Source organism: Dipodomys spectabilis, unplaced genomic scaffold, assembly GCF_019054845.1.
Source record: "Dipodomys spectabilis isolate Male_0828 unplaced genomic scaffold, ASM1905484v1 ptg000054l, whole genome shotgun sequence".
In the NCBI taxonomy this organism is placed as follows: domain Eukaryota; kingdom Metazoa; phylum Chordata; class Mammalia; order Rodentia; family Heteromyidae; genus Dipodomys; species Dipodomys spectabilis.
The window spans coordinates 40,070,822-40,098,221 of NW_024870731.1; the positions used below are offsets into that span (position 1 = coordinate 40,070,822).

Below are 27,400 nucleotides of genomic sequence, written 5' to 3' on the forward strand. Positions count from 1 at the left end.
GAACTGCTACCACCACCATAGGCCACCATGGAGCAGGCAGGCACCAGACATTACAGTTTTCTCAAGTTAGTGAACCTTGGCCAGCAGAGGTGGAGAGAGGAAGGCAGAGGCAGAATCTGGAAAAGAGAAGCTTTCCATCTTCTATTTCCCTTTACACATATAGATGTACTTTTCTACTCTGTTCCAAAGCCAGATTAACCCTTTGTTGTTCATGATGATGTCTTTTTCTGGGGATGATGGAGTAAAAGATAAGACTCCTCCATAATTTGGCCTACACAGCCTCCTCTTCCATCTCACATTTGGGGAAGAAAGACCCTCTTAGCCACAACCTAAAGCCCTAGCTCAGGGTCTAGCCAGAGCTTAGGGAGGAAGAAGCCAGAAGATAGAGAGCAACAATTCTGCTTCAAGAGTGAGGGAGAAATAGGTGGAGCACTCATTTACAGGAAATGGGAAAGAAAACATGTATTGTGGAGCAGGATGCAACAGGTCACAGTAAAGCGTAGGAGAGGAAAGGTCTGTCCTCGCCTCCCTGAGCATCACCAGGTTTGTGGCCCCCGTGGCCTGCAGCCACACAGGCACGCAGGGCCCACCCTGGAGGGAGGGGCTGCGCAGGGCGGCAGTGACCGTGGACTGGAAGCTGTGGATACTTGCTGCATTCGCTAGTGTTCTGATTTCATTGTTTTGTCCAGATGGGGACCATTTTGGACACCTCGCTCTCTTTTCATCGTTGGGGAACTTACAAATGTGGGAGCCCAGACCCTTGTAACACCCTAGAGTCCTTAATTGGAAAAGAGAAAAGCTTTTCCAATCAAACCTCAGAAAGTTCATGCTGCTTAAGGGGAAAAAAATTAATCAATTAAATTAAAAGCCTTGCCTTGCACACAGTCCCCGTGGCCCAGGCTGGGCGGCACTGGCAGGACCGCTGGGCTCCCCTGTGGCTGGAGCTGGGGTGTGGGGCGCCGCTGAGGCAGGCGGAGCACATGCTCAGGAAGAGGAAGGGCTGGGTTTCCCTGACGTCCACAGATTGTGGAGAAAACACACTTGGCTCTCCCGGGGGCAGGCTTGCACCAGGCCAGACAGAACTAAGACAGAACGACAGCCAAAGTCCAACTTGCCAAGATGAGAGCTTCTCCTTCAGGGAATTACCATCCACATGTCAAGTATGACAAAGGGAATTTTTGTTCAGCTTCACTAAGGTATAATTGCCAATAAATTACTCTGTGTGTGTGTGTGTGTGAGAGAGAGAGAGAGAGAGAGAGAGAGAAAGACAGACAGAGAGAGAGAGAAAGACAGAGAGACAGAGACAGAGAGAGAGAAAGGTAAAAGTTGATGTTTTACTACTGGTAAACATTTTGAATTAGCTACGCTAATGAACATGGCTACCTCTCCCGTAGTCATCTTTTTTCTTGTAGTAAGTATACTTAAAGTATACAAGTATTCAATATAGGATTGTAAACTCTGTAAGCAAAATGCTACATCAAACCTCCCCAAAGTTTTTTTTTTGGGGGGGTCCGGTTGTGGGGCCTGAACTTTGGGCCTGGGCGCTGTCCCTCAGCTCAAGGCAAGCGCTCTACCACTGAACCACCTTCCCAGCCCCTCCCCAAAGTTATTTATATTGTGAAATTCAAATTTGGTACCTTTTACTAATGTCTCCTCATTTATTTACCCTCCAGTCTCTGCATCCACATTCTACTTAGTGTCTCTGTAACTTTGACTATGATAGAATCTAGGTACTAGTGAAATCCTGCCTTTGCCTAGATAATTCCATTAATGTAACGTCCTCCAAGCTCACCCACTCGGTCACAAATGTCCACATTGCCTTTTAAGTCAGACACACATAACGTTCAAGATGATAATCCCATTTCCTTTAGCTCTACACCCAGCAGGGGGAATCATAGATTGTATAATGGTTCTGTTTTTCATCTTTTGAGGAAACACATAGTTTTCAGCAATGGCAGCAACAATTGACATCCCCACCAATAATACACAAAAGTTTAGAAAGGGCCAGAACTGGGACAGCTGCTCTGAGAACAAGAGCAAGCTTTGTTTTCAAGTTTTGCCAATCATGGTCCTTGCACAAGTGTACACCTGTGTGCACTGGAGTGTCTTCTGTGTGTGCAGGTGTGCACCAAACATACTAACCCAGTGCTCGGTCACTGAGCTTTACGTTTATGCTTAATTTTTAAATAATCAAAAGTATTCTTAAATAGAATAAAAATTTAAATACTGACCTGTACAGTAAGTGGAAATCAGGAAGTAAATATGCATATACTAACAGGTCTTACTTATATCTAAAAGTAGAGGCTGGGTGCTGGTGGCTCTTAGCTATAATCCTATCTATTCAAGAGACCAAGAGCTGAGGATCTTGATTAGAAGCCAGCCCAGGATGGAAAGTCTGTGGGATTCTTATGTCCAATTAACTACCAAAAAGCTGGAGATCAAGTAGTAGAATGCTAGGCTTGAGCAAGGAAAGAAAGAAAGAAAGGAAGGAAGGAAAGAAGGAAGGAAGGAAGGGAGAGAAAGAGAAAGAGAGAGGGAGGGAGAGAGAGAGAGAGAGAGAAAGAAAGAAAGAAAGAAAGAAAGAAAGAAAGAAAGAAAGAAAGAAAGAAAGAAAGAAAGAAAGAAAGAAAGAAAGAAAGAAAAGAAAGAAAGAAAGAAAGAAAGGAAGGAAGGAAGGAAGGAAGGAAGGAAGGAAGGAAGAGAAAATGAAAGAAAGAAAGGGGGAAAAGCTATACAACTGTATCCTCAGGACCACACAATGAATGAGAATAAATAAATAATAATTTTAAAAAGTTTAGAAAGGAGAATTACTAGGAGAATGATGAGGCCCAAAGGCTGGGAACTTTGGAGCTGAAGTCGGAGCCATCGAGGGCACAGCAGTAAGGCTGAGCGGCTCTCAAAGCTTCTCTGGGGAGCTCCCCTGGGATTCAGTCTGAGCTTTCGGTATATTATAAGCTCCCCAGAAAATTCTGAATGCTTAAAGAAGTTTGGGGACTACCTTGGGAGCCCCTTAATACTCGGTGTGGGCTGAGGAACAGCAGCATTGGCTTTGCCATGTTCATCTATAGAAGTATAAGGTGTCATCACATAACCCTACACTTGCTGAACCTCAGTTTACTTGTGACTTGGATCCCAGGAGAACTGTATGCTGCTTAACTGCAGAAGAAGGGCCACCATATACACCCAGAAAAGAGCTCAAGGCCCCAAAATGCCAGGAAAGCATGTCTTCGCATGGAACTCTTAGGTGCATATGGTGAAATTAAAATACGTATGTCAGACATTCTGTTCAAATCCAAGCTCTACGACTTTCATTTGACCTCTGGGCCCCTCGCTGAGTCAAGGAGACCAGCTCTGTTCTGCTTTGTCCCAGGCTTTCCTGGTTTTATTGCTTATGAGAAGTAAACAGACTATTCTGTTTCCCCTCCATTAAGTCAAGTGCAAGCTGCGGTACTAGCAATGTCTCACTATTTCTTAGACTGTAGTCATATAGAAAAATCACGTGGTGGTCTTGAGCAGGAACCGTGAGCGTCCACCCCACACCTGGTGACTGATTGCTCTGGTGTGGGGTGAACCTGAGGCCTGCAGTGGTGACAAGTTCCCAGGTGCTGCTGCTATTGCTACTCCTAGGACTGAGGTCCACCCCTTGAGAACCACTACAACACCCCTACCACCAAGGTACATGAGAGCTCAGGTTTTGCACCATGCCTGGCAAAACCACAAATTACATGACAGCTGTCCCTTGGGATAGTAGGGAAATGGTTCCAGGAGTAGAAAAATCCACGGATGCTCGTTTCTTATAGAAAGGGTGTTGTATTTGCTTAGAACCCACAGGCATTCTCCGAACACAATTCAGTACAGATCTGAGCCTAAGGAAATTGCCAAAACATGTTTTCCCTTCCCTTAGTTCTAGAACAGCACAAACACTGCATTCTAAGGAACCTTCTTTTTAGGGTGATGGTTCTATTTGAGCTCTTCCATGCCCCACTCCTGGGTGAGCCTGGCAGATACAGGGCCTTCTGTGAAGAGACAGATCATCCACAGCAGAGAAACCTGCTGTTTACAAACAAAGTGTCCTGTTTAGAACTATGTTTATGATTTTTTTGTTTTTACTCCTCATCGATAAACAAGACTATCTTTCTTTCTGTGGAGCAGATAGCTGGGTCAGGCTGGCTCCTGGATGAAGGGCCCACAATGACCATGATTCTCTCCTGTGTTAAAACCCTTAGCCAGGCACTAGTTGCCACTGTGGCCTGCTGGCTCAAATCCATTTCTTCCCTGCAAGACCATTTACTTTTCCTCCCATCAAATTCTGTTGCCATGGAGACCATCCCACCAGCAGGATGGAGGCTGAACCAACAGCTGCCTGCACCTGTGTGAGTCAGGCATCTTGGCCCAGGCAGACGGAGTTTCCTACATGGTCACTTGTCTGATTATACCATAGACATTTTTGGCTAGAAGCATATTTCCTTGAAGTGTTAGTCAAAGGCTGGGCACAATGGCTCCTACCTGTAATCCCTACTTGGGAGGCCCAGGTAGGGAGATTGCAAACTGTATCCAGCCAAGCAAGAAAGCACAGACCTTACCAAAAAAAATAATAATAACTATCTTAGGGTTCATTTCCCTAACATCACCTTATCTGACCTTTTCTGCTTGACTCAGACATATGCTAGATATTGCAAATAAGGGAAACCATGGGACCTATGTTTCTTTGGGCCTGGCTTACTTCACTTCATATAATTTTTTCCAAGCCTTTCCATTTCCTAACAAATGGGGCAATGTCATTCTTTCTGATGGAGGCATAGAATTCCATATGTTTTTTTTTCTTTCATGTGATTGTTTCTAACACATTTATAAGATTATTTCTTTGTTGCTTTGTATGTCCCTCCCCCACAGTATAACCCCTGCTTTCACTTGATGTCGGTATAATTTGTGGAGGGGAAGGGGAAAAACAAATCGTTTAAATAGTGATACAGGTGGACCCATTGCAACAATGAAATGTACAAGTCCTTATGTCAAAAAACGAACTTTACAACTTTGGGGGGGGGGGGGGCAGCGGGGAGGATTGGGGGGGGAGGATGGGAAGGGATGGGAAGGGGAAACAAAGGAGGAGGCTACAATGCTTGATAAGAAATGTACTCATTATCTTGCCCATATAATTGTAACCCCTCTGTACAGTATTTTTCACAATAAAAAATAAAAATAAATAATAATAATAATAACTAAAGGAGAAAGGGCTGAGGATATGGCTCTCATAGAGCACTTGCTTAGGAAATCCAAAGCCCCGAATTCAAACTCCAGCATTGCAGGGGAGTTGGGGGAAATTCATCAAAAGCATAATAAAAGAGCAACAAAGAAGATGAATATGATCAAATTACATTATATGCATGTTTGGAAATACCATAATGAAACATGTTTGTTCAATGAATATATGCTAATAAAAAAAGAACTGGCCAAGAGCAAGGGTGAAGATTAGCTTTGCTGAATGAGTTAACTGTAAAGTATGGCATATGTGTATGAATATATCTATATAATATATATATATATATATATATATATATATATCATCATCATCATCATCAAGCCAGGTGCTGGTGGCTCACACAATCCTAGCTACTCAGGGAGCTGAGATCTGAGGATCACAATTCAAAGTCAGCTCAGGCAGGAAAGTCCATGAAACTCTTATCTCTAATTAACCACCAAAGAGCCAGGAATAGCACTGTGGCTCATGTGGCAGAGCACTAGCTTTGAACCACAAAGCTCAGGGACAGAGTCTAGGCCTTAAGTTTGAGCGCCAGGACAGGCACAAAAAAAAATGTGTGTATATGCATATATGTACATGAATATATATATATATATATATATGTATACACACATATATATATTCACATATATAATCAAGAGGAAACATATACAAGAGAATAAGATCACATTTTAGGTGGACATTAGAAATGTAGATCCTCAGCCATTCCCTAGAATGCTAAGAATGAAGCATCTAATTCCAAGATCTCTCACACTGTTCACCATGTACAAGAACAATAGCAAACACTTGGTACATAATAAGTGTGAATGTGTGCCAAGTCCTTTCATGCAACATTCTTTTATCTTCCCGTACCCCTGCTGTGGCAGGTTGGATTACTTTTATCCCTGTGACATAGGTTAGGAAACTAAGACCAACAAATAGTTCTGGTCGACCAGCCCTGGCCCTGCGGCAGTAGAAGAAACGCACAAGATTGGGACTAAACCCCACCAGAGGGTCTCACAGCTTGAAATAACTCACAGCCCTGCTCTTGTGGATTCTAGAACAAGCTGGTACTTTTGAAGGTCTGGTGCCCACCAATTTTTAGTGGACCCTGTGATCCTCTCTCAGGCCCACACTTGTGAACCACTGTCGGACCTCACAACAATGAATGTCCTGTGGAACAGAGGATGGACAACCCCGACCAGGCAGATTTTCTCATTTTACAAAGGAGATACTTAAACTGGGCAAGCAGTGACTTGTCCTAGCTGTACAGCCAATCAATGCCAGAGCTGGCACCATGAGCAGGTCCCCTAGTCACGGGCTGGCGCATTCTCTTGACGTCACTGTTTCTAAGCCAGAAGATACAATGGTAGCTCAGCTCTCTGGGCCCAGTGTCCAGGACCAATCACCTCGCAGGAAGAAAGCTTAATCTGCCTCTCCAGAAGAACAATTATGCTTGGGCACCTGGGGTGCCAGGCCACTTATGAAATGCTTCCTCTATATCCTTGTTTCCAGGCCCCTGGGTATATCTGACATGCTCCAACAGCAAGACCTTAGTCATCCACTAAGTACCTCCTGAAATAAACCTGGAATCACTCAACTACTAAGTGGGGAAAGATCACTCTGTTTCAACCAGTAGGATCCAAGGGGTTGAGCGGAGGTGCCAGTGGCTTTAGGGAGAAACGTTCTGGCTGTAAATGCAAACTCCCCAGCCTATGCCCATGAGTCAGGGGTTGGTCGCCTTCACTCACGCACTGAACCTGAAAGGATCAAGCACTGACTAGGCACAGTGAACAGTGACTTCCTGCGGCACTGGGTATATACAAAACAGATGAGTGCCAGGAGTTGTACACACTGGTTACCCAGCAAGAAGGCCAGGGTGGGGCTTTAATGGGGGAAGATTTAGGGATGGAAGAAAGGTGTTATGCAGGGTAAATATCTCTCTAAAGTCTGAAAGTTGACAATGAGGACAGGTTCACAGGTAACACGACTTGTTTTGCTGCCTCTTTGGGGTTACATTGGGGATTGAACTCAGGGCCACATCCCTGCCAGGCAGGCATGTATGAGCCATCCCATCAATACCTTCATGTATTGAGTATTGTCAAGATAAGGTCTTCTTTTATGTCTGGGCCAGCCTGGACTGCAGTCTTCCCATTTGGGCTTTCTCCCATATCTAGGGTAGCAGATGCATACCACGGCAACCCAACCATTGGTTAAGATGGTCATGAACATTTTTTTTGGCCTGGGCTGGCCTTGGACTTAAATTCCTAATCTCCACTTCTTGGGTAGACAGGACTGTACTTGGGCCTCCTATATTCTCTTCCTTCTGCTAGATATCTCTTTCTCTCCCTTTCCTGCACAGGCCAAGTCCAAAGTCACCTCCTTTAAGAAGTCTCCCTGGCTCTCCCATATGTGTTTAATTTTTCTTGCTTTTTTATTTTGTTTTGTTTTGTTTTTGAGACAGAGTCTCATAATATAGCTTAATCTGGTCATGAACTGTTGATGCTCATGCCTCAGCCTCTTAAGTGCTGGAACTGTAGGTGTGCACCACCATGTCTGGCCTCGTGCAGACTCTGCAGACTATATGCAAAATTATGGCCATCTCTTGTGTCTAATGTGCTCTGGAACTTTACATAAAATGGCTCTGTGCCCATTTGGCAGGAAAGGAAAGTGAGGCTCAGCCTGTTCAAGGTCATACAACCAGTAAGCTGTATGCAACCCAGGTATCTCCAAAGTCAAGGACCAGCAGCTTCCCTTACCTCATCCTACCACTGCTAAAGTCTAGTAGTAGGTGCATCCCCAAAACTGTGCATCCCTTTGGGGCACTGGAGTCTTTGGTGATAGCTCCTATGCCCAATGCATAATTGATGCAAAATATATGATAAATTTAATTCCTTTGCTGAATAAGAAGCATGCCCATTTACAATAGCAGCTGATGGAACCCTGCTTCTAATCAAAGCAAGATACATAGGCATATACCGCCCCCCCCAGTCACCTCCACCAAATCACCCCCCACCACAGGACACCTAGGGAATACACATCTCTGGGAATTTTTACTGGAGTACTGATTCTGAAGCCAATAGGCTGGGGTCGGGTCCAAGCGTCTGCGTTTCTGGCAAGCTTCCAGGGCTGCTGCTGGCGTGACCCCATCCGAGGGCCCTATGGATCCAAACACAGCAGCCAAGGCAGCGCAAAGCACTTCTGTTACCTTTGGCTCGTAATGGATAATAATGATAATAATATAAAAAGCTTGCCTTATGCATTGTTCTCCTTCCAAAGGAGATTTCAAATGAGTTAGCAAAATACCAATGCTTGTAATGCTCTGGCCATAAACACTTGACAGTATGCACATTTGTTTGTGCCCCGAGCTTTGGTTCAATCCCATCCTACCAATAAATCAAGTAAATGAGGGAGAGGGGAGACTGTGGCTGGAAGATTACATTGCAGAGACAAGTGGATCGGGGAGTGGGGGAGGGTGGGGGAAAAGCCTCACTCTTTTCCAACCAGCCCTGGGCATTTTGTGACAAGCCTGAAGGCTGGCCAGGAGGCCAGGCCCCACCGGAGACACTCGCTGTCCTGTGGCCCCATTCCTGGCTGACTTTCTCTGGTAAACAGGGATGGCTTGGTGTGCACCAGTCCTGTGTACCCACACGGTCCCTCTGCCCAGCTGCCAAGTCTTAGAAGTCACCTATCTCTGATCCAAGATATTTGGAAGGAAAACACCCTCTTTTCTGCCTCCTTCTCTAGATGTCCCTGGGCCAGCAGCAATCAGCACGAAGTGTGGCTTGCTTGAGATGCAAGGGGACGTGTTCGGGCTTTGAGCCACATTCATGGAGGTAACAGACTTTGGCGGGGGGCGCGGGAGAGCAGGGAGGGAGGGAGGAGAAGACTCGTCCTGCCTTCATTTCTTGGCTGTCCTTACTGGGGAGCTGGGTCATTCTCTCGGCCAGCCAGGATTGCTCAGGTTTGCTCTGCATTGCGGGAAAAGGCAGGCTCTAGAGGGAAGGCTCTCCTGCCTGGCCCAAGTCTGGGATAAGGAAAAAGTCCTTGGGGAACAAAGATGGAAAGAGGAGCTTAGCACCTCATAAGCCTTTTCAAGGTGGAGGCCACCAAGCCCATGCTAAAACACCTATGTCCCTTAAGGGAGAAATATCCCCTTGCTCCAGTTTTCATATCACCTGCTTGACAGGTCTTTCCATGAGCAGCCAACCTGGGTGGGAAGGAAAGTCCCTTGACTTCTATGCATTCAGGGAGTGGCACCATCCCAGGTGTTTGGCAAAGGCAGCAGAAGTGGCCATCTGCACACCACTGAGGCTCTTTCGGGAGGCACCTGTGTCCCCTTACTACCTGGGTGCCCGGACAGAGTCAAGGTGGGACAAGAAGGGTGTCTTCCTGGTCTCAGAAAATCCCAGCAGCAGGCAGGCCTGGCAGCCTGATCCGTGCAGGTGAATGGGAGAATGACACAGATGCTGTGGCAAAGAGCATCTCATCAGCATGTCCCTAGCATTCTTCACTTCCAAACGTGTTGCATTCCCAGCAGCTCCATTTGCATTCTAAGATGAACCCAGACCGCAAAGGGCGGCTTCCTCATCCAGTTCCCTGTGCAACAGAGATGGGGAGGTTGAGGGTCCCACAGGACCTGGAGGACCAGCACTCTGTGCTCTCTTGAGTCCTTCCTCCTCTCTCTCCACTCCCTTCCAAAGCCCTCCCCTACCCGCCCCCATCTTCCATGCCCGGCTCCTAGATCATTTATAAAATGCCTCAAGTCTGCACACCAAGCAATTCCTTCTTATGAGGCCCAGAAGACTTCTCATTTCTGCCCTGCAGCAAGCTTCAGGTGTTTTCTCTTTTGTGGGGCTGATTTAACACTTCTCGCGTTGCAGCCTACTGACTGAATGTGAACTTGGACTCCAAGCAGCTCAATAACGCTTGACATGCTGGTGCTGGTGCATGCTCCATTGCTACAGACAGGAGCAGCTGCACCCTGAAGAGAGAGGGAGATTTGGACCCTTCTTATACCCACTGTATTCCAAACTCAGGACCAAGGAGACGCAGCCTTTTTCTGTAGCACCTACTAACCTCCTGGGTAGCTGGTCGAGCCCAGCAGAAGCACACTGTTCTGTTATGGTCCAGCCCTGTCCTGCTTTACCTTACATTTTCTGTGTGATTTTTTTCTCCCCCTCAGTCACCCTGGCTGAAAGCCCACTCCTCACACATGGCCCCAGAGCTCTATTCCCATCAAATGAGGGCCCCCAGCCCTGGCATTACTGACATTTGGGGCATGATCATGCTATGCTGTGGGGTGATCAGCACCATGCCTGGCTTCTGCCTACTCAATGCCAGGGACACCTTTGTTCCTCATAGTGACACTCAGGCCCCTCCCAACTTGGCCACACCCCAGGGGACAGACAGGGCTTGGTGGCGAAGCTACTGAAGCAGGCCAGCAAGAGATACCTCGGCTGGCCCCCAACGCAGTGACTGGGATATACACAGAAGTGCATTCGTCCTCCAGGCGTAGAATGGAAAAGGGCAAAGTGTCTCCTGCGGAGGCCTTCCCTACCGCGCAGTTGCTCAGCTCACATCACAAGCTCTGAAGTTGCCCACCCAGGAGCCTCTGAGGCTCAGCACAGCACAGCACAGCACAACAGGCCTGTGTGGACAGCCCGCCCACCAGGAGAAGAGAGGACGTTTCCGCTCACACCTTGGAACTCTCAGGCTTTCTGAGCCTGTGCATCAGGATGGAAGCAAACGTGTGCTTTCCATTGTCAGAGAGCAGCATCAAGCTTTCAAGTGGATCTGAGCCTTCCCTCCAAGTTCCCAGACTCATTTCCTTCACTCAGCTCTGCACAAAACCTTCCCAAAGAAGATGAATTTTTCTAGCTCATGGACTTCCCTCAGTCCCCTGCCTTCTTCCTTCTGGGCCTCGTCTGCAACTGTCTTAAAGAAAATTTCCTCTAGGTTTTCACACAGTTGACTACAAAACAGTTCCAAAGAAGCCTCAAGGCTTGTGAATCTTGGGAGATAATTCTAAGAACTCTTAGAACAGGTAGTTAGCAAACATTTTTTTTAAGAGCTAGACAGTAAAAGATCTTAGGCTTTGTGACCCAAATGATCCATTTGTAATTATTCAAATGTGTCATTCTAGCCCCAGAGCAACTACAGAAAATGTGTATATGAACATGTATGGCTGGCTAGATCCCAATAAAACTTCATTTATAAGAAGTAGGCTACAGGCCAGATTCTGACCTCAGCCACATATTCTCTTTAGAGCATCTGTAATGAATGCTGCCGTGATGACCACTGGAGGAAATGTGCTTTGCTGTGTGTGTGTGTGTGTGTGTGTGTGTGTGTGTGTGTGTGTGTGTGTGTGTGTGTGTGTGTGTGTGTGTGTGTGTGTGTGTGTGTGTGTGTGTGTGTGTGTGTGTCCACACGTGCATGCCCACGCACAAGTCCGCCTGGAAACTGTCCCTGAGCTTTTTTGCTCAAAGCTAGCACTCTACCACTTGAGTTACAGTGCCACTTCTGGCTTTTTTTTAGTAGTTAGTTAGACATAAGAGTCTCACAGACTTTCCTTCCTCAGGCTAGATTTGAACTATGATCCTCAGCCTCCTAGGTAATGAGGATTACAGGCGTGAACCACTGGCACCCAGTTCCTTTTTTTTTTTTTTATTTAACTGACAATTTGGACTGCAAGTATCTCAAACAACATTCACATCCTACATTCCCTCCTGAAAGACAGACAGACAGAAAGATGGTCACTGAGAGAGACTGTAAGAAACACCGCTAGCTCCTGGAGGCCTCCTTTGTCTGCTGCTAGCCTTCACACGTTAATAAAAACTTTGTCCTTGCTTTCCAGAAGGATGCTAGTTGGGGAGACTCTGCCTCCAAATCCTGGAAGTTGATCTTACCTGTTCTCCATCCCTTTCTCCCCAGGAAAATATGCAAATCATGCAAATGCAGCCAAGAGGACCACTGTTTGAGCTCTGACCTGGAAGATGACCGGAAAATCGGCCGCTTGCTGATGGACTCCAAGTATTCCACTCTCACTGCCCGGGTGAAAGGTGGAGATGGCATCCGAATTTACAAGAGAAACCGCATGATCATGACCAACCCCATTGCCACTGGCAAAGACCCCACCTTCGACACCATCACCTATGAGTGGGCGCCCCCTGGCGTCACCCAGAAACTGGTAAGACAGCTCCTTCCTGTCCAGTGATTGCTTTCCTGACCTCAAAGGTGTTAGCTGAGTCACGGATGCCTGAACTTCGGTGATAAGGGAGAGAGGACAGTTACAAAAATGACAGCCAGGGCTGTGAGTTTAGAAGACTGCTAGAGTGAAGAATGGCTGGCCTCAGTATTTCTCATCCATCAAGTGGGTGGGTAGAGGTGTTCGTATGAACTCTAATGCAGAGTTCATATGTGCTGGGAACTCTGTCCCTTCCAGCTAGAATACAGGGACACCTGCTGCTCCCTGTTGGCATCTCACTCCTGACTAGGAGAACGTGGATCGCCCCAAATTCTCCAAGCATTCTCCCCACCCCTGAGATTTTCACTTCTCATGTGGAGTGTGCTGCCTTCCAGCCAGGAGCCATCATGTAGCAAGTGGTAAGACCAGATGACTCCCCACCAGAGCACTGGGCCGAGAACAGCTCTGTAATGTCATCTAAGGGGGAAAAGGACTCCTAGAGGAAGTGAATTGAGGCAAAGCGTTGTTTGGATTGGATTGAACTGTGTTACGAAAAGCACGAAGCACTTTTGTGTGTGTGTGTGTGTGTGTGTGTGTGTGTGTGTGTGTGTGTGTGTGTGTGTGTGTGTGTGTGTGTGTGTGTGTGTGTGTGTGTGTGTGTGCAGCTCTGGGACCTGAACTCAGGGCCAGGGCATTGTCCCTGTGCTTCTTTTTACTCAAGGCTAATGTTCTACTACTTGACCTGTAGCTCCACTTTCAGTTTTTTGAGGGGGGTAGTAATTGGAGAAAAGAGTCTCATAGACTTTCCTGCCCAGGCTGGCTTTGAATCATGATCTTCAGATCCCAGACTGCTGAATAGCTAGGACTACAGGGGTGGGCTAGAAGTATCCAGCTACAAAACACAAAAGAACAACACTGCAGCTTCTGTGGGTACCACCGCCCTGATAGAGGGAGCTGCCTTGTGTGTCAGGAAGCGGAGATGGTTCGTTTGCCTTTGCTGGTTTGCAACACTGAGGAGATCCCAGGCCACGGTGCAGTGGCCATATGGACCAAGGGCTAGGTGGTCATGAGCTGGGCCGGCTCGCAGCACCCATCTGGAGCAGCCACCGAGGGCTCTGCACAGCATAAGTGCAAAGAAAGCACATAGGCCACAAAGAACCGACTGTCGGCGTCAGGAATGGCTGAGGAACTGACCGGTGAAAACCCCCAGCACTTGGCATGGTCTAATCAGGGGAAGGCATCGCATTGCGGCGTGGTGATTAATGCTGCCTCATAAAACTACATGGCTACAAAGAACTCCTCTGTCCGCCTCGCAGTTCTCCGCCTGCCCGGTCACACTTCTGAGACTGGCTGGCTCTCCCGTCCTGTTCGCTTGCCCAGCTTTGTGTTAATTACCATGTGGACAGGCCTGATTGTAGTTTGGACAAGGGACAGAGTCTTGCTGTCTGTCAGTCTCCCAGATGGCAGAAAGGCCAGAGAAAGCTTTAAGTCTCTCAAGCTGGTAAGGATGAGCCAAACTGTGCCTCCTTATCCGGTACTTACCATATGTCAGCCACTGTGCCAAGAGCCTGCCACAGCCTCTTCTAATTCCCCAGCCTTGGTAGGGATGTAGTTATGACACTCATCTACTGAGAGGGAAACTGAGGCTGACAGAGGGTGGAACTAGCCAAATGCCCCACTACTAGTTTAAATGCAAAGCCAGACTCTGAACTTGGGCCTCTCTCCTCCAAACATCTAGGTTCCTCCTGAACAAGATTCCAGGACTAGCAGATCAGAGGGGAGGCAGGCCAGAGCGCAGGATGGCTTCTGAGAATGTGGCCAGAGGGGGGCGGGGAGGGAGGAAGGCTGAGCATGTCTTAGATATCCAAGCAGAACTTGGGGGGAGGCACGAGGGAGACAAGCTAAGAGCCAGCCTCCAAGCGTTCTGTGTGCTTGCCTCATGAGGCTCTGTCCACCCCCTGCACCAAGCATATTCCAGCCCATTTTATAGGGGAGCAAAGAGAGGCCATGCAGGGAGGTGACCAGCAGCACTGGTGTCACCATGCCTCCTCTCTTCCCAGTCCTCCCGGCTGGTCTGACAAAATGCATCTTGCTCAAGGCTGGGGAACAGAACCGTAGCCAGCTTCCTGAGCTAGAGCAGCACCAGGCAGCCACTCAGCCCCAACCCTCCACCTGTTGCTCCTCTCCCTAGTCTGCACTAGTTGATGAGTGTTCTAAGGGATCCTGACACAGCATCATGGGTTGATTAGTGATGTCTGCCCTAATTGTGAGAGGGAGTGATGGCCAGAGTGTCAGGCCAGCTAGCCAAGAGGAGGCATGGCAGCTCACACCTGGGGAAGGTGGAGGGGTCTGTCTGTGGCAAAGCAGAGGGACGCCATCAGCCAGAGCCGGCTGTGGGGTGCAAGAGGAACTCTGGATCCCTGGCAGGAAATCTCCCTTTCTCCAGACTTCTGCCAGGAACCCATCTGCAGCCACAGACAGGGGCGGCCTGGGGCAGGGAAAGACACTGTGTGCTTGGTGACCAGTGGGCTTGGCTAGGGAGGTCTCTGGGATGCAGTACAGCATTCATTTAGCAAGCTGAGCACAGGGCAGCTGAGAGGGGGGCAGATGAGTCTCTGAAAGGTAGTGGTAGAGAGGTTTCCAAAATATGTGAGTTCCCATGGGGAATATGGCAAAGCGGGTCAGTAGAAAGCTGCTAGGTTCAAAGCTGTCTTTGTCCCACACTAGCTGTGCCCCCAGTTCCCATGGGGTGCCTCAGGGCCCGCCTCCTGTGCAGCCCTGGAGAGCGAACCCTGAACACAGCAGGTGATCCAAGCGCAGGCTGTGCCCAGCAATCTTGAGTCACTGAAATCAGAAGTGATTTAATCAGCCCGGTCAGAAGGAAGGCTTTTCTACCCGAGCTAAGCCAGCCTGATACCCTCTAAGTGAATGTGGTGTGTGCCACACTCAAGGCCCACTCTGCCAGGAAAGCAAAGCTCCTGCAGCAATTTTTCCAAAACCCCTCCTTGGATATCTAGAGCAGGTGAGGCTCAGGGCAGTATGTAGGCGACGGGTGTGTGGGTGTCTTTGCCACCCATGGCCTCTAGCTGCCCGTTCCCTGTCCTCTTTGGTCACAGCCCACTCCTGGTGCTGCCCCCTGCGTGGTCTGAGCCTCCAGTGTCACCTGGGATGGTGGTTCTTCTTCAGGCTTCCCCCTACTCAGTAAGACTCCCTGCAGGCCTAGTTAAAACTAGTTTAAAACTAGGTTCTCTGGACTCAGCGAAGGGACAGAGTTGGGCCAGAACCCACCTGCAGTTTCATACTGCCCACCATGGAGACAGCTACCAGCATGCTAAGGCATAGCCAGGAAGGAAGGCCCAGATGGGCCAGGCTGCTGGCATCCGGGAGCTGCCCCCCGTTCCTCTGTGAATCTGCCATGGCCTCTGACTCCATTGCTGACTGTCAGTCCAAGTTGGTGGTGTAAGAGGATCAAGTGAGATCACGCCTCATGAAGGGGAAATAGATCCAGATAGACAGACCTATTGCTTTGTGACACCTGGAAAAAGCTATCATGGCATGGTGGGAGCACAATGCAGAGCAACAGCACTCACCTTGGCCAGGAAGTCAAAGAGAATGTGTGGGTGGCCAGGAACTCCTGGTTCTCCCAGTTATCTAACTTCCTCCCATTAGGCCCCACCTCTTAAAGGCTCCATCGCCTCCCAATAGCACCACTTCAGGAACCAGGCCTTCAATAGACACATGAGCCTTTGGGGGCCAGTCAACATACAAACTGCAGCATCTCTACTCCCTGAAAACAGACAATGGGTACTACTCATTATGAATTTCAGTATGAGTTACCATATTGATTCCCACCATTTCAAATGAGTCCAGACCTGAGTGATAAGATTTGGCCAAATGGGTTCCCAGAGGACAAACATGGCAGCAGCCCCCTGGACAACAGAGCCAGATGACCTGTTGGTGAGGGACAAGGTCAGAATCAGGGTCAGACTGAAACTATCATCCAGGATAAGTAAAGTCCTCTATTTCTCTGATTGTGGCTTAGCCCTTTATTTGCCCACAATCTCCCTATCTTTTGAGCCCACCAAAGGAAAAATTTGTACTCTCAAAAGAAAACAGAAGGCAAAAATCAGACAGTATCTGTGAACATATTAATACTTAATTACAGGTCATATCTACCATGTGGAAATGTTATTGACTTGAGATTTTGTCAGCTCTACTCTTAGAAAGGGCCTTTGCATATTTTAAAGGCAATAAACCATGAAATGCCTTATGCCTTGTAGTGAACTAATTATTCTTTTCTAAGAAAAAGCAATTTTAAACTAGATTGACTTTTTCCCCTTTAAGTGTCTTGCTCATGGGGTAAGAGAAGTGAAAATATTCCATTTTGAAGGGAACAAGATGCATGTTTCAAAGCCAAACAATCTGAAAGGATCATGGATTTAAATTATACCATGGGACGCTCACCCAGTCCCTCCCCTGCAACACTGGAGAGGGGGCATGGTTCTGTGGTAGAGCACTCACCCAGCAGGCTCCCCCAAAGAAACCTGGAAGAATCCAAGGCTCATTCACCGGTCTTCAAGTGCTGAGAGTCCTCACTGATTTATCTGTGCATTTTTTTTTCCTCACCAGTGTAATTTAAGTAAAGTTGCAGCTAGTCTCCCACAGCAGTGACTCATACACTTTCTGGACCCCAGCACACTCCTGAACTAGGGGTAATGGTACCTGGGAATCTGCATTTTGGGGGGTCGCTCATGGGGCTTGAACTCTGGGCTGGATGCTTGATGGCTGAGGACAGTGCGTGGGCAAAGCCTGCAGTGCTCCTGCAAGAAGGGAGGGCAGAGGCTTTCCACGTGAAGGAGAGAGACAGAGACAAAACATGCCAACCGTGGGACCAATAAAAACGCATCCCTGCCCCAGGAGGGCTCCAGCTGTGCCAGGGCGGCGGCCTTGTATTCCTGCTGTCACTGCACTCTATGAGAGTTTCATCAGTTAGCAACTGTCCAGCAAATGGTACCCAAGATGAGGTTTTCCTTGTTGCTGTTTTGTCTTTTCTTTCTGTCTTATTTGTTCATTTATCTGTATGGGGTATGGGGAGGGGGACACAGAAATGGAGGGACAGAGGGTGAACAAATGCAGCGGTGCTACCAACAGGATACTCTGTTGGAAATGAACTACACAACTTGTGGGTGGAGACGGGAGGGAAAAGTTGGGAGAAAGCAAGGGGAGAAGTGACATTGTCCAAAATGAAATGTACTCATTACCTGACCTATGAAACGGCAGCCCTTCTTACATCATCTTTACAATAATGATTTCTTAAGAGAGAGCGAGAGAGAGAGAGAAGCAGCCACTTGCTGGGTGCTGGTGCTCAGGCCTGTAATCCTCGCTACTCAGAGGTGCAGACCTAGGATCATGGTTTGATGACAGCTCAGGAAGGAAAGTCCATGAGACTCTTATCTCCAATTAACCATCTAAAAACCAGAAGTGGAGCTGTGGCTCAGGTGGTAGAGCACCATCTCTGAGCACATAAGCTCAAGACAGCACCCAGTCCCTGAGTTCAATCTCCAGGAACAGCACCCCCCCACACACACACACACACAGATTCTGTGCCACAGCATGAACACAGGCTACTGCAATTCTTACAGAAATGAACATTTGAAATGATGAACATGCATACATTCTCACACACATAAAGAAAATGGCATTCAAGTAACACAGGAAAAGCCCAGAGGGATAAGTACAAAGTTCTTGTCAAGCCATCTCATGAGCCAACAAGGCTGAGTGTTTCATAGTCCTGTACAGCACACACAGGGAGAAGGGCTAGCGGCCCATGTGTGCGGGAGTGGTGAACTCTGACTCACGGCCTGGGCCCACCACTAAGGGTAAGACACACAGAAGTCTCCACACTTATGCTAAACGATGCATGCATTTTCTTATTGGTGACAATGGACAGGAATTTCCTTTTGGCAATACTGGAGTTTGAACTCAGGACACTGCCCTGTACCACCTGAGCCACACACCCCAGCCTTGTCTGCCTTAATGATTTTTCATGTAGGGCCTTGAACAGCCTGAACCACGATCCTCCTATTTATGCCTTCTGCATGGCTGAGATGACAGAACACCTAGCACAGTTAGATAATGCTTTGGGGATTTGTAAAAACAACTACATTCAGTTTAAAAGGGGGCTGTAGGGGGGAGGGGCATCGATGTTCTGTTGCTGGTCACAATGAGAGATGCTCATTTTGCGTTTGAAGCAGACTCTGTCGCTGCTTCTCTGATCAGAGTCCGTCCACCTGACATGTCTCTCCCCGCCCCCACCTCTCCGGCCTCCCCAGGGCCTGCAGTACATGGAGCTCATCCCCAAGGAGAAGCAGCCAGTGACGGGCACGGAGGGTGCCCTGTACCGCCGGCGCCAGCTTATGCACCAGCTCCCCATCTATGACCAGGACCCCTCTCGCTGCCGTGGACTTTTGGAGAACGAGCTGAAGGCCATGGAGGAGTTTGTCAAGCAGTACAAGAGCGAGGCCCTCGGGGTGGGCGAGGTGGCCCTCCCTGGGCAGGGCGGCTTGCCCAAGGAAGAGGGGAAGGCACAGGAAAAGCCGGAGGGCGCAGACACCACCGCCCCAACCAGCAACGGCAGCCTGGGCGACCCACCCAAGGACGTGGAATACGTGAGTGGTCCCCACATGTCCAGTCTGGCTGAATGCCCCCCACCCTGCGCAGGCCATCCACGCGGGGCCGCGTTCCCTCATGCATTCAGCAGAAACTGTCTGCTCGTTTCCTCACTCAGGCCCTGCTGAGTGGAAAGCAGTGCAAGGTGGAGCTCTTGAAGGGTTCAGGGTCCAGGGGAGGTGGCAGAACAGCAGACCACCCAGCTCAAAGGGCATCGGGGCTGTGCCAGGGGCAAGCCCCAAGCCGCAAGAAAGAAGGAGGCTCCGGCTGCCCTGGAAAGACCCCCTGGGAGCCATGCAGGCCTGTGGGCTTTCAGAGGGAGGCCTGTGTGTGGTCCCTCCCAGAGCAAGCATGCACAGAAGAAAGCCCTGCATTCCCAAGGAGCCCTGGGAGTCCCCCTGCCCTTGGAGTCCCCTGAGCATGCTCGCATGATGCTCCAGAGGAACCAGAGACACTAGTATGGGCAGGTGACACTCGTCCCTGGAGAGTGACACTGACTATCCACTGGTTAACTGAGTTCTGACCAGCTGGCATTGCCTGCTAAGCCCTACGAAGCCCAGCAGGCAAGAGGACACTGTCCTTGTGTTAGAGAAAACAATGGACTTAGGATGTGACCCTAAGGGTGATGGGCAGGGGCAGTATTAGGAGAGCTGTGTGGGCTGGCATCTCTTGAACTACCCACAGATGCCAAAAGAAGCTGGGACTGGCACCGTGGCCGGCCGATGGTCACCAATTCTTGCCCCCAGTGCCCCTCTGCCTTTTATCCTCCCCACCCATCATCCTTGCTTGCTCCTAGTTGACAGTTGGAAACAAAAGTCTCAGCACATTGGCTAGGCACAGTGACACACATCCATAATGCCAGCTACTGGGGAGGAGGAGATGGAAGGACAGAAGTTTCAGATCAGCTGAGGAAAAAAAAACTACTGAGACTGTTTCAACCAACAAGTTGAGTATAGTGTTACACACCTGTAATGTCAATTATGAAGGAGGCACAGGTAAGAGGATCAGAGTCTGAGGCTGCCACTCTTACTCCCAGCAGAAAACACGAGACCCTGAAAATTAAGGCAAAAAGAGAGCTGAAGCTATGACTACAGTGGTCAAGGGCCGACTGAGTTTAAAACCCCAGTACTGCCTGTGCGTGCGTGCGTGCGCTGTCTATGCTGCAAACATAAATACTAGAGATCTCTAACCTCTTGAAGCCTCTGTGACTCCCTCCTTCCCTCCCCACCTTGTATGTACAGATTTGCTGTCTAGCAGGCCCTGCGCAGGGTCTCCGTGTCTTTGAACCTATCCAACAATAATGACATACCTCAGGGTGTTGTACCCTTTTCACAGATGTGGAGCTTGAGGCACAGCTTGCTGACAGGTAGTGGGGCCCTAACTCCCACCCAGGGGTCGCTGCCCCAAGGTTCACGCCAGCAAGTCCGGCCATACAGGCTGTATGCATGTACACTGGCATTTGCAGGGGTGCGTGACCCCCTCAGTGGAACTCACAAAGAATATGGGAGCCCCTTCTGCATCCTATGAGAGCAGTGCTTCCCCCTGCACCCCAGCTCTAACCATCATGGCTCTGGGTTTAGGGAGCTGTGCCCCCAGCAGTCAGGTCGAGGCCCCTGTCCCCCAGTGAGCATACTATCCTGCCTGTGAGCTTGCTGGATGCCTGCTTGGAAATGAAGTCCACAGAACTCCTGGGTGTGCTCACTTCACCCAGGCATTTCCGCCCTTCCTCTGCCCCATACTTGTAACTAGAGACAGGGATGGCAGCCGGGTGCAGCGTTTAATGCACTCCTTGCTCCACTCAGTAGTCTTTCATTCTCGCCAGAGGTCCCACCCCCACCCCGTGTCCCTTTCTACTCACTCACTTCCTCAGCCAAGAAACCACCCCCAGACAGTACCAAACCCAGAGGAGCAAATACAGAGGGGCGAGGATGTGCTGCTCCCAGAGGCCCAGTGTACCCACCAGGACCCCAGAGCCAAGCCTGGCTAACCTTTCCCTATCTCCCCACAAAAATGCAAGGGAGGGCCTGGGAGGCCCCTCCCACCCTCAGCCACGGGGCTGCCTCTGAGATGGAAACTTACAGCAGCTAGCGGCTCAGCCCAAACCCAGCCCCAGGAGGGACATATTTGTGGGCAGAGTATGTCCAAGTCTCTGTCCAAGCAGATGTTTGGCTTGTGGGCTGGGCAGAGGCAGGCTGGCTGGCTGGCTGGCTTTCCTGCCAGCCTCATTTGGGGACCTGAAATCGCCAGCCTTTTAGTGCGCCACTTCTGTCTGAACTGGAGGAGGGGGTACGGGGCACGGGGACAAACCTGGAGCTGCTCAGCTGAGGAGTCCCTGGGCTCACCTCCTGCCCCTCTCCCTGGAAGCAGCCTGAAAAAATCACCATGGTAACCAAGCTTCTCAGCATCCGTCTCCCTCCCTCCAAGTGGAGAAATTTTAATGACATCCAAGATTTCTTTTTCCAAAGGAAATCCCTTTAGCCCACTTTTTCTACTCTGAATACTTTCCCATGTTGCCATCAAACCTTCGCAAGCATTCTCTTCCTTCCGGTGGGCTACGTGATATTCCACTGACTAAAACGAGCCTGCAAAGTATTTTTTGTGAAGGGCAGACAGGGGAGTATTTAAGGCTTTGTGGGCCCTACCATACTTGTTAGCTCAGCTCTGCTCAGCTCTTGTAACACTTCGCTGCTGTGGGCAATATCCAAACAGATGATGGTGGCTATGCTCTAATAAAACTTTATTGACAAACATAGTGGTACACAGGGTTAGTCCCTGGATAGATGCAAATTTCAGACTCTTGAGCTAGAAGAATCAGAAATAGTTCTAGCTTATTAATGGATTACTTTGGTTTAATAGATTTTGTTTTGTCAGTATAGGCTGGACAATGATAGTAATGATAAGTTGATAAAGGTAATAGTGATGGTGATGATGGTATTATGATGTTGGTGATGGGATGATGCTAAGTGATTTTGGTGATGAGGATAACGGTGATGTGATGGTGATATTAATGATATTGGTGATGGTGGTAATAATGATGATGGTAGTGATAGTAATGACAGTGATGATGTGAGGAATGGCGATGATAATCTTGCTGGTGGTAGTAGTGGTGATGGTGGTGATGATGGTGATAGTGATGATGTTGGTGATGGTGGCAATGGTAATGGTGACAGTTCATCACCTGGATTGTACCAGGTGCTGTGCCAGAGATTTTGCATGTTATTTTCCCACACAGATCTATTGTATCATTTTTCACAGACGAGGCAGTTGAGATGTTCTTAGCAAAGTTCATCTGCAGGGTACAGTCCCTCAGCACATAGTGTATCAACTCAGCGGACTAGAAGCAACGTTTGTTTTAGTTGAAAGAAAAAAATAAGAGTATTCCAACCGCACATGGAGTCTAACCCCCCCCCATCCCCCACCCCCGCACACATGTGAGGCTCTAGGCATCGTACAAGCCACTGCCATAGAAGAGAAGGCATTTCAGATTTTTCTCTACTCAGCAAGAAACCAGTCCTTGATCTTGTGGTTACCAAAGCTAGACCTAAGAACAAGTCCAGAGTAATGTCCTTTCCCACAAGACTAGCTTTCCTACCACACTCCCACTTCACCACTCAAGCTAGGAAGATCCAGTGAGAGATGCCCAATATTTTACCTGCTTTGCCAAAGAGCCCACAGCTGCCCACCTGCCCCCGGGAGCAGCCTGAGAAAGGGCGAGTGAGCAGTGGTGACGGCCATGCAGGAAGCATGCCCTATGAGCCACTTGTTAAACACTGACACTCACGGCTGCAGAGGACTGGCCCAGAGGTTCCCCAGTGATGAAGCCGTAGTGCAAACTGCGTCCCATGGCACGTGACCCCAGCGACCGCACAACCAGCCTGCTCCTTCTCCACCACAAGGAGCATCAGAAACACGGGACTAGCAAGACAGAAAAAAAAAAAAAAAGGAAAAAATAAACCTCTGGATGCAGGAGGCTATAAAGCAAAGACAGGGAATAATCACCATAAGAGGAAATGAGGAGCTGCTGTTTATAAATAAATTGTTGAGTGTTTATCTTGGAGGCCAGTGCCTCAATTTGAGGCCTTGTGTTAATATTTACTGGGGTGGCGTGATGAGAGTTCCACCAGCCTCTCTGGGTTTAGACTAGGTAGCCTTGGATAAGAGCCTTCCAGAAGAAAACAGTGCGATGAGGACAAGGCCTCTGGCAGGCCCCGGGGTGGGGCTTCTCGCGAGAGCAGAGGCTTCCCCATGCTGCAGCTCCTCCTGCAGGGCTGTCTTCACAGGCTGGCTCTTGGGCCACTGCCCTAACCATGATGTTGCCTGAAACATTGTGTCTTCTTGCTGCCCTTCCAGCGTCCTTTATAATTCCGCACTTCACCATTGAACTTCTTGTTACCTGATGAGCCTATCCAGACATTCCAAGGCAGAGAGCCAAAGGCAACAATGTCTTTTGTTGCTGTTGTTGTTGTTGTTGTTATTTTGTGATGGTAGGACTAGGGTTTGAACTCAGGGCCTCATTCTTGCTGGGCAGGTAGGTGCTCTACCACTTGAACCATGCCTTCAGCCTTTTTTTGCTTGTTATTCTGCTCCTATTTTCGTAGGATCTCACATTTTTTTCCTCGGCCTTGAGCTACAATCCTTCTACCTAGGCCACTGGTGTAGCTGGGATGGCAGGCATGTGCCACCACACCCAGGCCAGTATGTCTGCTTTATTCATATATCAGCACACTGGCTTATGGGGGACAGTTCCATCCACTCAGCCTTACCTACAGTAGCTCAGACACCTACATCCAGCCTGATGTGGGAGATGCACACAGCTGGGCTGGGTGTGGATGAGCAGGGACTGTCTTACCACCATCACCCTGGCATGGAAGCAGCAGGATGCTACAACTTCTCCTTTGCCTGACCACTACCCTGGGGAGTGAGAGAGCCAGCCCAGGGCCAAGCTACACCAACCATCTCCACCGCTCCACCACTCCCCTTACAACGCTCTGATTTCCCAATGGGAAAATGATAGGCCTCAGTGGGACTAAAGTGTCATGGCAGAAGGTGAATGCTGGGCTTTCCCTGGCCTAGCCATAGGAGGGTTTTGTCTTGAAGCTAGAATGCAGCTCTCAGTCAGGCCCCACGACGCCTTGGTACACAGCATTGCTACCTGGGTCATGTGTTGCTGATGTGTTGCTTTTTTGTTTTTCTTCACCTTGGTTGTGGGGCTTAACCTCAGGGCCTGGGTCCTGTCCCTGAGCTTTCTTATTCAAGCCTAGTGCTCTTCCACTTTGAGCCACAGCTCCACTTCCAGTTTCCTGGTGTTAACTGGAGATAAAGAGCCTCATGGACTTCCCTGCCTGAGCTGGCTTTGAACCAGGATCCTCACATCTCAGCCTCCTAAGCATGAGCCACCATCAACCGGATGGTGCACTGTTGACTTGCGACATTTCTGACTTCTGATGGGTTGATCGGGACACTGCCCACTGCAGATGGAGGAACATTGTGTTGCCTTCATGACTACCTCTCAAGTCATTACTCCAGCCGTGTCTTGATCCATAGTCAAGTCGCTAAGTCCAGGGAGAAGGAATGAAAATCTGTGCTCACTGGAAGAGTGTCCAAGCATCTGACCGCATGCTTTGAGCAGCCCCGCTGGGCTCAGCAGAATCTAACCAGCTCCTCCATCTTCTCAGAGGGTTCACAACTGCAGAGGCCCCATGCATGGGATATTCGAAACATCTTTTGTTTTGACTCTTCTAACGAAGAGCCATGTGCCGGGAAAACAGAAATGAGACAACACCGTCTGCTGGCACAGGGAGACACCTCGCTTTCATCAGCCTAGGAGGATCACCCCCACTTCATCTCTCCGCAGGAGAGTATAACGCTTATCTGGGAAATGTCGGAAGCACGCTCTGGGGCCAGCTCTGATTTTTACATACTTGGGAGCTTGAACAAGAGCCACCCAAGAGGCCAGGAATAAATTCTTTTCTCTCTGCCTTTTACCTAAATCCCAAAGAAATACTTTCTGCCTCTGTGGCCTCCTTAACAAAAGAAGAAAGGCCTGGGAATGGCCACATTGAGCTATTCAAAGACGGAGCTTGAGCTTTCCAAGAACTCAAATTGGCCTCGAAGGAACGGAGCCAAGGAGGTGAAAAGACTCTTTTTTTCTGGGCTTATGCGTCAGATCGTTTTCTAGCAGTCTGTCACAGCAGTCTCAAGGTTTGAGGCACATCCATGTGCTCTGGGACCTTGCAAATTCTTGCGGCCCACCCCGGACCTACAGCATCAGGCATTCAAAAGAAGAGGGGGATGGATGCTCTCCAGGCTCACCAGGGGGGCTCAGGGCTGAGACCCAGGATCTCAGAGGAGACAGGACCAGAAAGAAGACAGAAGAGGCCCTATGCTAGAGATGGAGTGTGACTGGGCCTGCAAGAATGAAGCACAATGAATGGACTAGAACAGCCTGACTCCCTGGGAAAGACTGACCTGGGAAGGAGTAGAGCTCATGTGTAGGACAACCTCACGCCGTGAAATCGCGGCAGCAGTCTAGCTGTCCCCGCCTGCCTATCCGATCAGAGGAGGGACAGGGGACTTCGGCAATCCCCCACCACACCCTCCAAAAGCCCAGGGGCCCCACTGTCTCCTTTATTCCGCACTCCAGGCCTGTGTGGTTGCAGGTGTCAGGACTCCTGTTTGAGGAGGCAGAGAGGTTCTCGTGACTAAAGTCACACAGAGGTGGGCGCCCGCGCTGGAGCACTGCCATGGCAGGGACTGCCTCTGTCTCTTGGCTTTCTTTCTCTAATTGTCACCACTGTCCGCATCTATTCCTCTCTCCCTGTTGACACTGTGTCAGCCAGCTTGCTGACACTATGACTACCCGAGAGGCCAACTTATTATGAAGAGAAAGGGTTTGTTAGACACACAGTTGGTGGCTCTTCGGCTGCTTGTCCCCAGGGCCTGGCGGATGCAGCAGGCCATGGAGATGGGGTACTGGAGCCAAACACCCACCTTGTGGTGGCCAGGAAGCACAGAGACCCAGGAAGAGACCTGAGTTCCAGAATCCGCCCTGCGGTCACACCCCATGAAATCACCTAGCCCCTCCCCTTAAAGATCCCAACACTCCCACTAGCATCACAGGAGGGGAACCAGACTCAACACACAGGCCTATGGGGTATTCCAGTTCCGCTTTATAGCAGACTCTTAGTGAACACCCCGCTGTCTACATGGCAAAACAGTACCCAGCCGGAGGGGAAGGGGAGACATGTTAACACAGAGCTCACTGCCCCTGGAAGGGCTCCGAGCAGCTTTCTTACACTGAAAGGTCTTCAAGTCTGAGATCTGAGCAGGGAGAGAACTCCCCAGGCAAACAAGAGTAGGAGAGTACACCAGGCCTCTTGAACAGCAAGTGCAAAGGTCCTGGGACAGCATGGCATAGTCCTTCATTGTCCATTCCAAGTACATGATGACAATCAGGCCTTCAGGGAATGGACACAGAAGGCTGACTGCTTACTGCTGGTTGGACTTCGCTTTCTACATGGCCACTGACAAAACTTTAAGGAACTGCCCTTGTGAAATTGTGATGTGATATCAGAGAAAGAGCCAGAGTTACAGAGGCAAAGACAGACTTCCTTCCAGTATTTCCACCAAAGAAACAGGATTGGGAAGACAGGGCCCAGAAGGGCCCATGTGAATCCAGCTAGCCAAAGACGGTCATCTAAACACATCTACAAAATGATGACACAGTTGGTTAAATTCTCCTTCACTAAATGTATTATTCTAGGAAGCATATTAACATACAGCCTTTTGGCAGCATTTGGCTTTGAACTCAGGGCCCACCACTTGCTAGGCAGGCACTACACATCCACCATGCCCCGCTTGTCTGTTGAGAGAGGGTCTCCCTAGTTTTTTGTCCAGGCTGGCCTTGAAGTACAATCCTCTGAATCTCCCATCTCCTAAATCCCTGGTACAGCCGTATGCCACCTCTCCTATTCCTTAACATTTAAGTTTCCTGGTATCCTTTGTAAATGATATAATATTTTAGTTTTTCTTAGACTTAATTCCTCTTATGGTTAATATTAATTGCTCCTGCCCATTTTGAACAATAAAATGTAGGGGGGTCTCAAGAAAAATTCTTTCTTGATAAGTCATGGGGCTTGAACTCAGGGCCTGGGAGCTGACCCTGAGCTTTTTTGCTCAAGGCTAGCCCTCTACCACTTGAGCCACAGAGCCACTTCTGGCTTCTTGCTGTGATTCACTTGGAGATACGAATCTCATGGACATTCCTGCCAGGGCAGGCTTTGAACCACGATCCTCAGTAGCTAGGA

The 27,400-nt window shown here is 49.2% G+C and overlaps 1 protein-coding gene across 1 annotated transcript in view; it reads left to right on the plus strand.

Moving 5' to 3' along the window:
- Positions 1–27,400, plus strand: part of Lmcd1 (LIM and cysteine rich domains 1) — a 50,006-nt gene that overhangs the window by 20,201 nt on the left and 2,405 nt on the right. Inside the window, exons 2-4 of the mRNA XM_042679977.1 lie at positions 8,987–9,075; positions 12,173–12,428; positions 18,758–19,093. Coding sequence (XP_042535911.1) covers positions 8,987–9,075; positions 12,173–12,428; positions 18,758–19,093 — 681 coding nt within the window. The remainder of the gene's footprint in view (positions 1–8,986; positions 9,076–12,172; positions 12,429–18,757; positions 19,094–27,400) is intronic.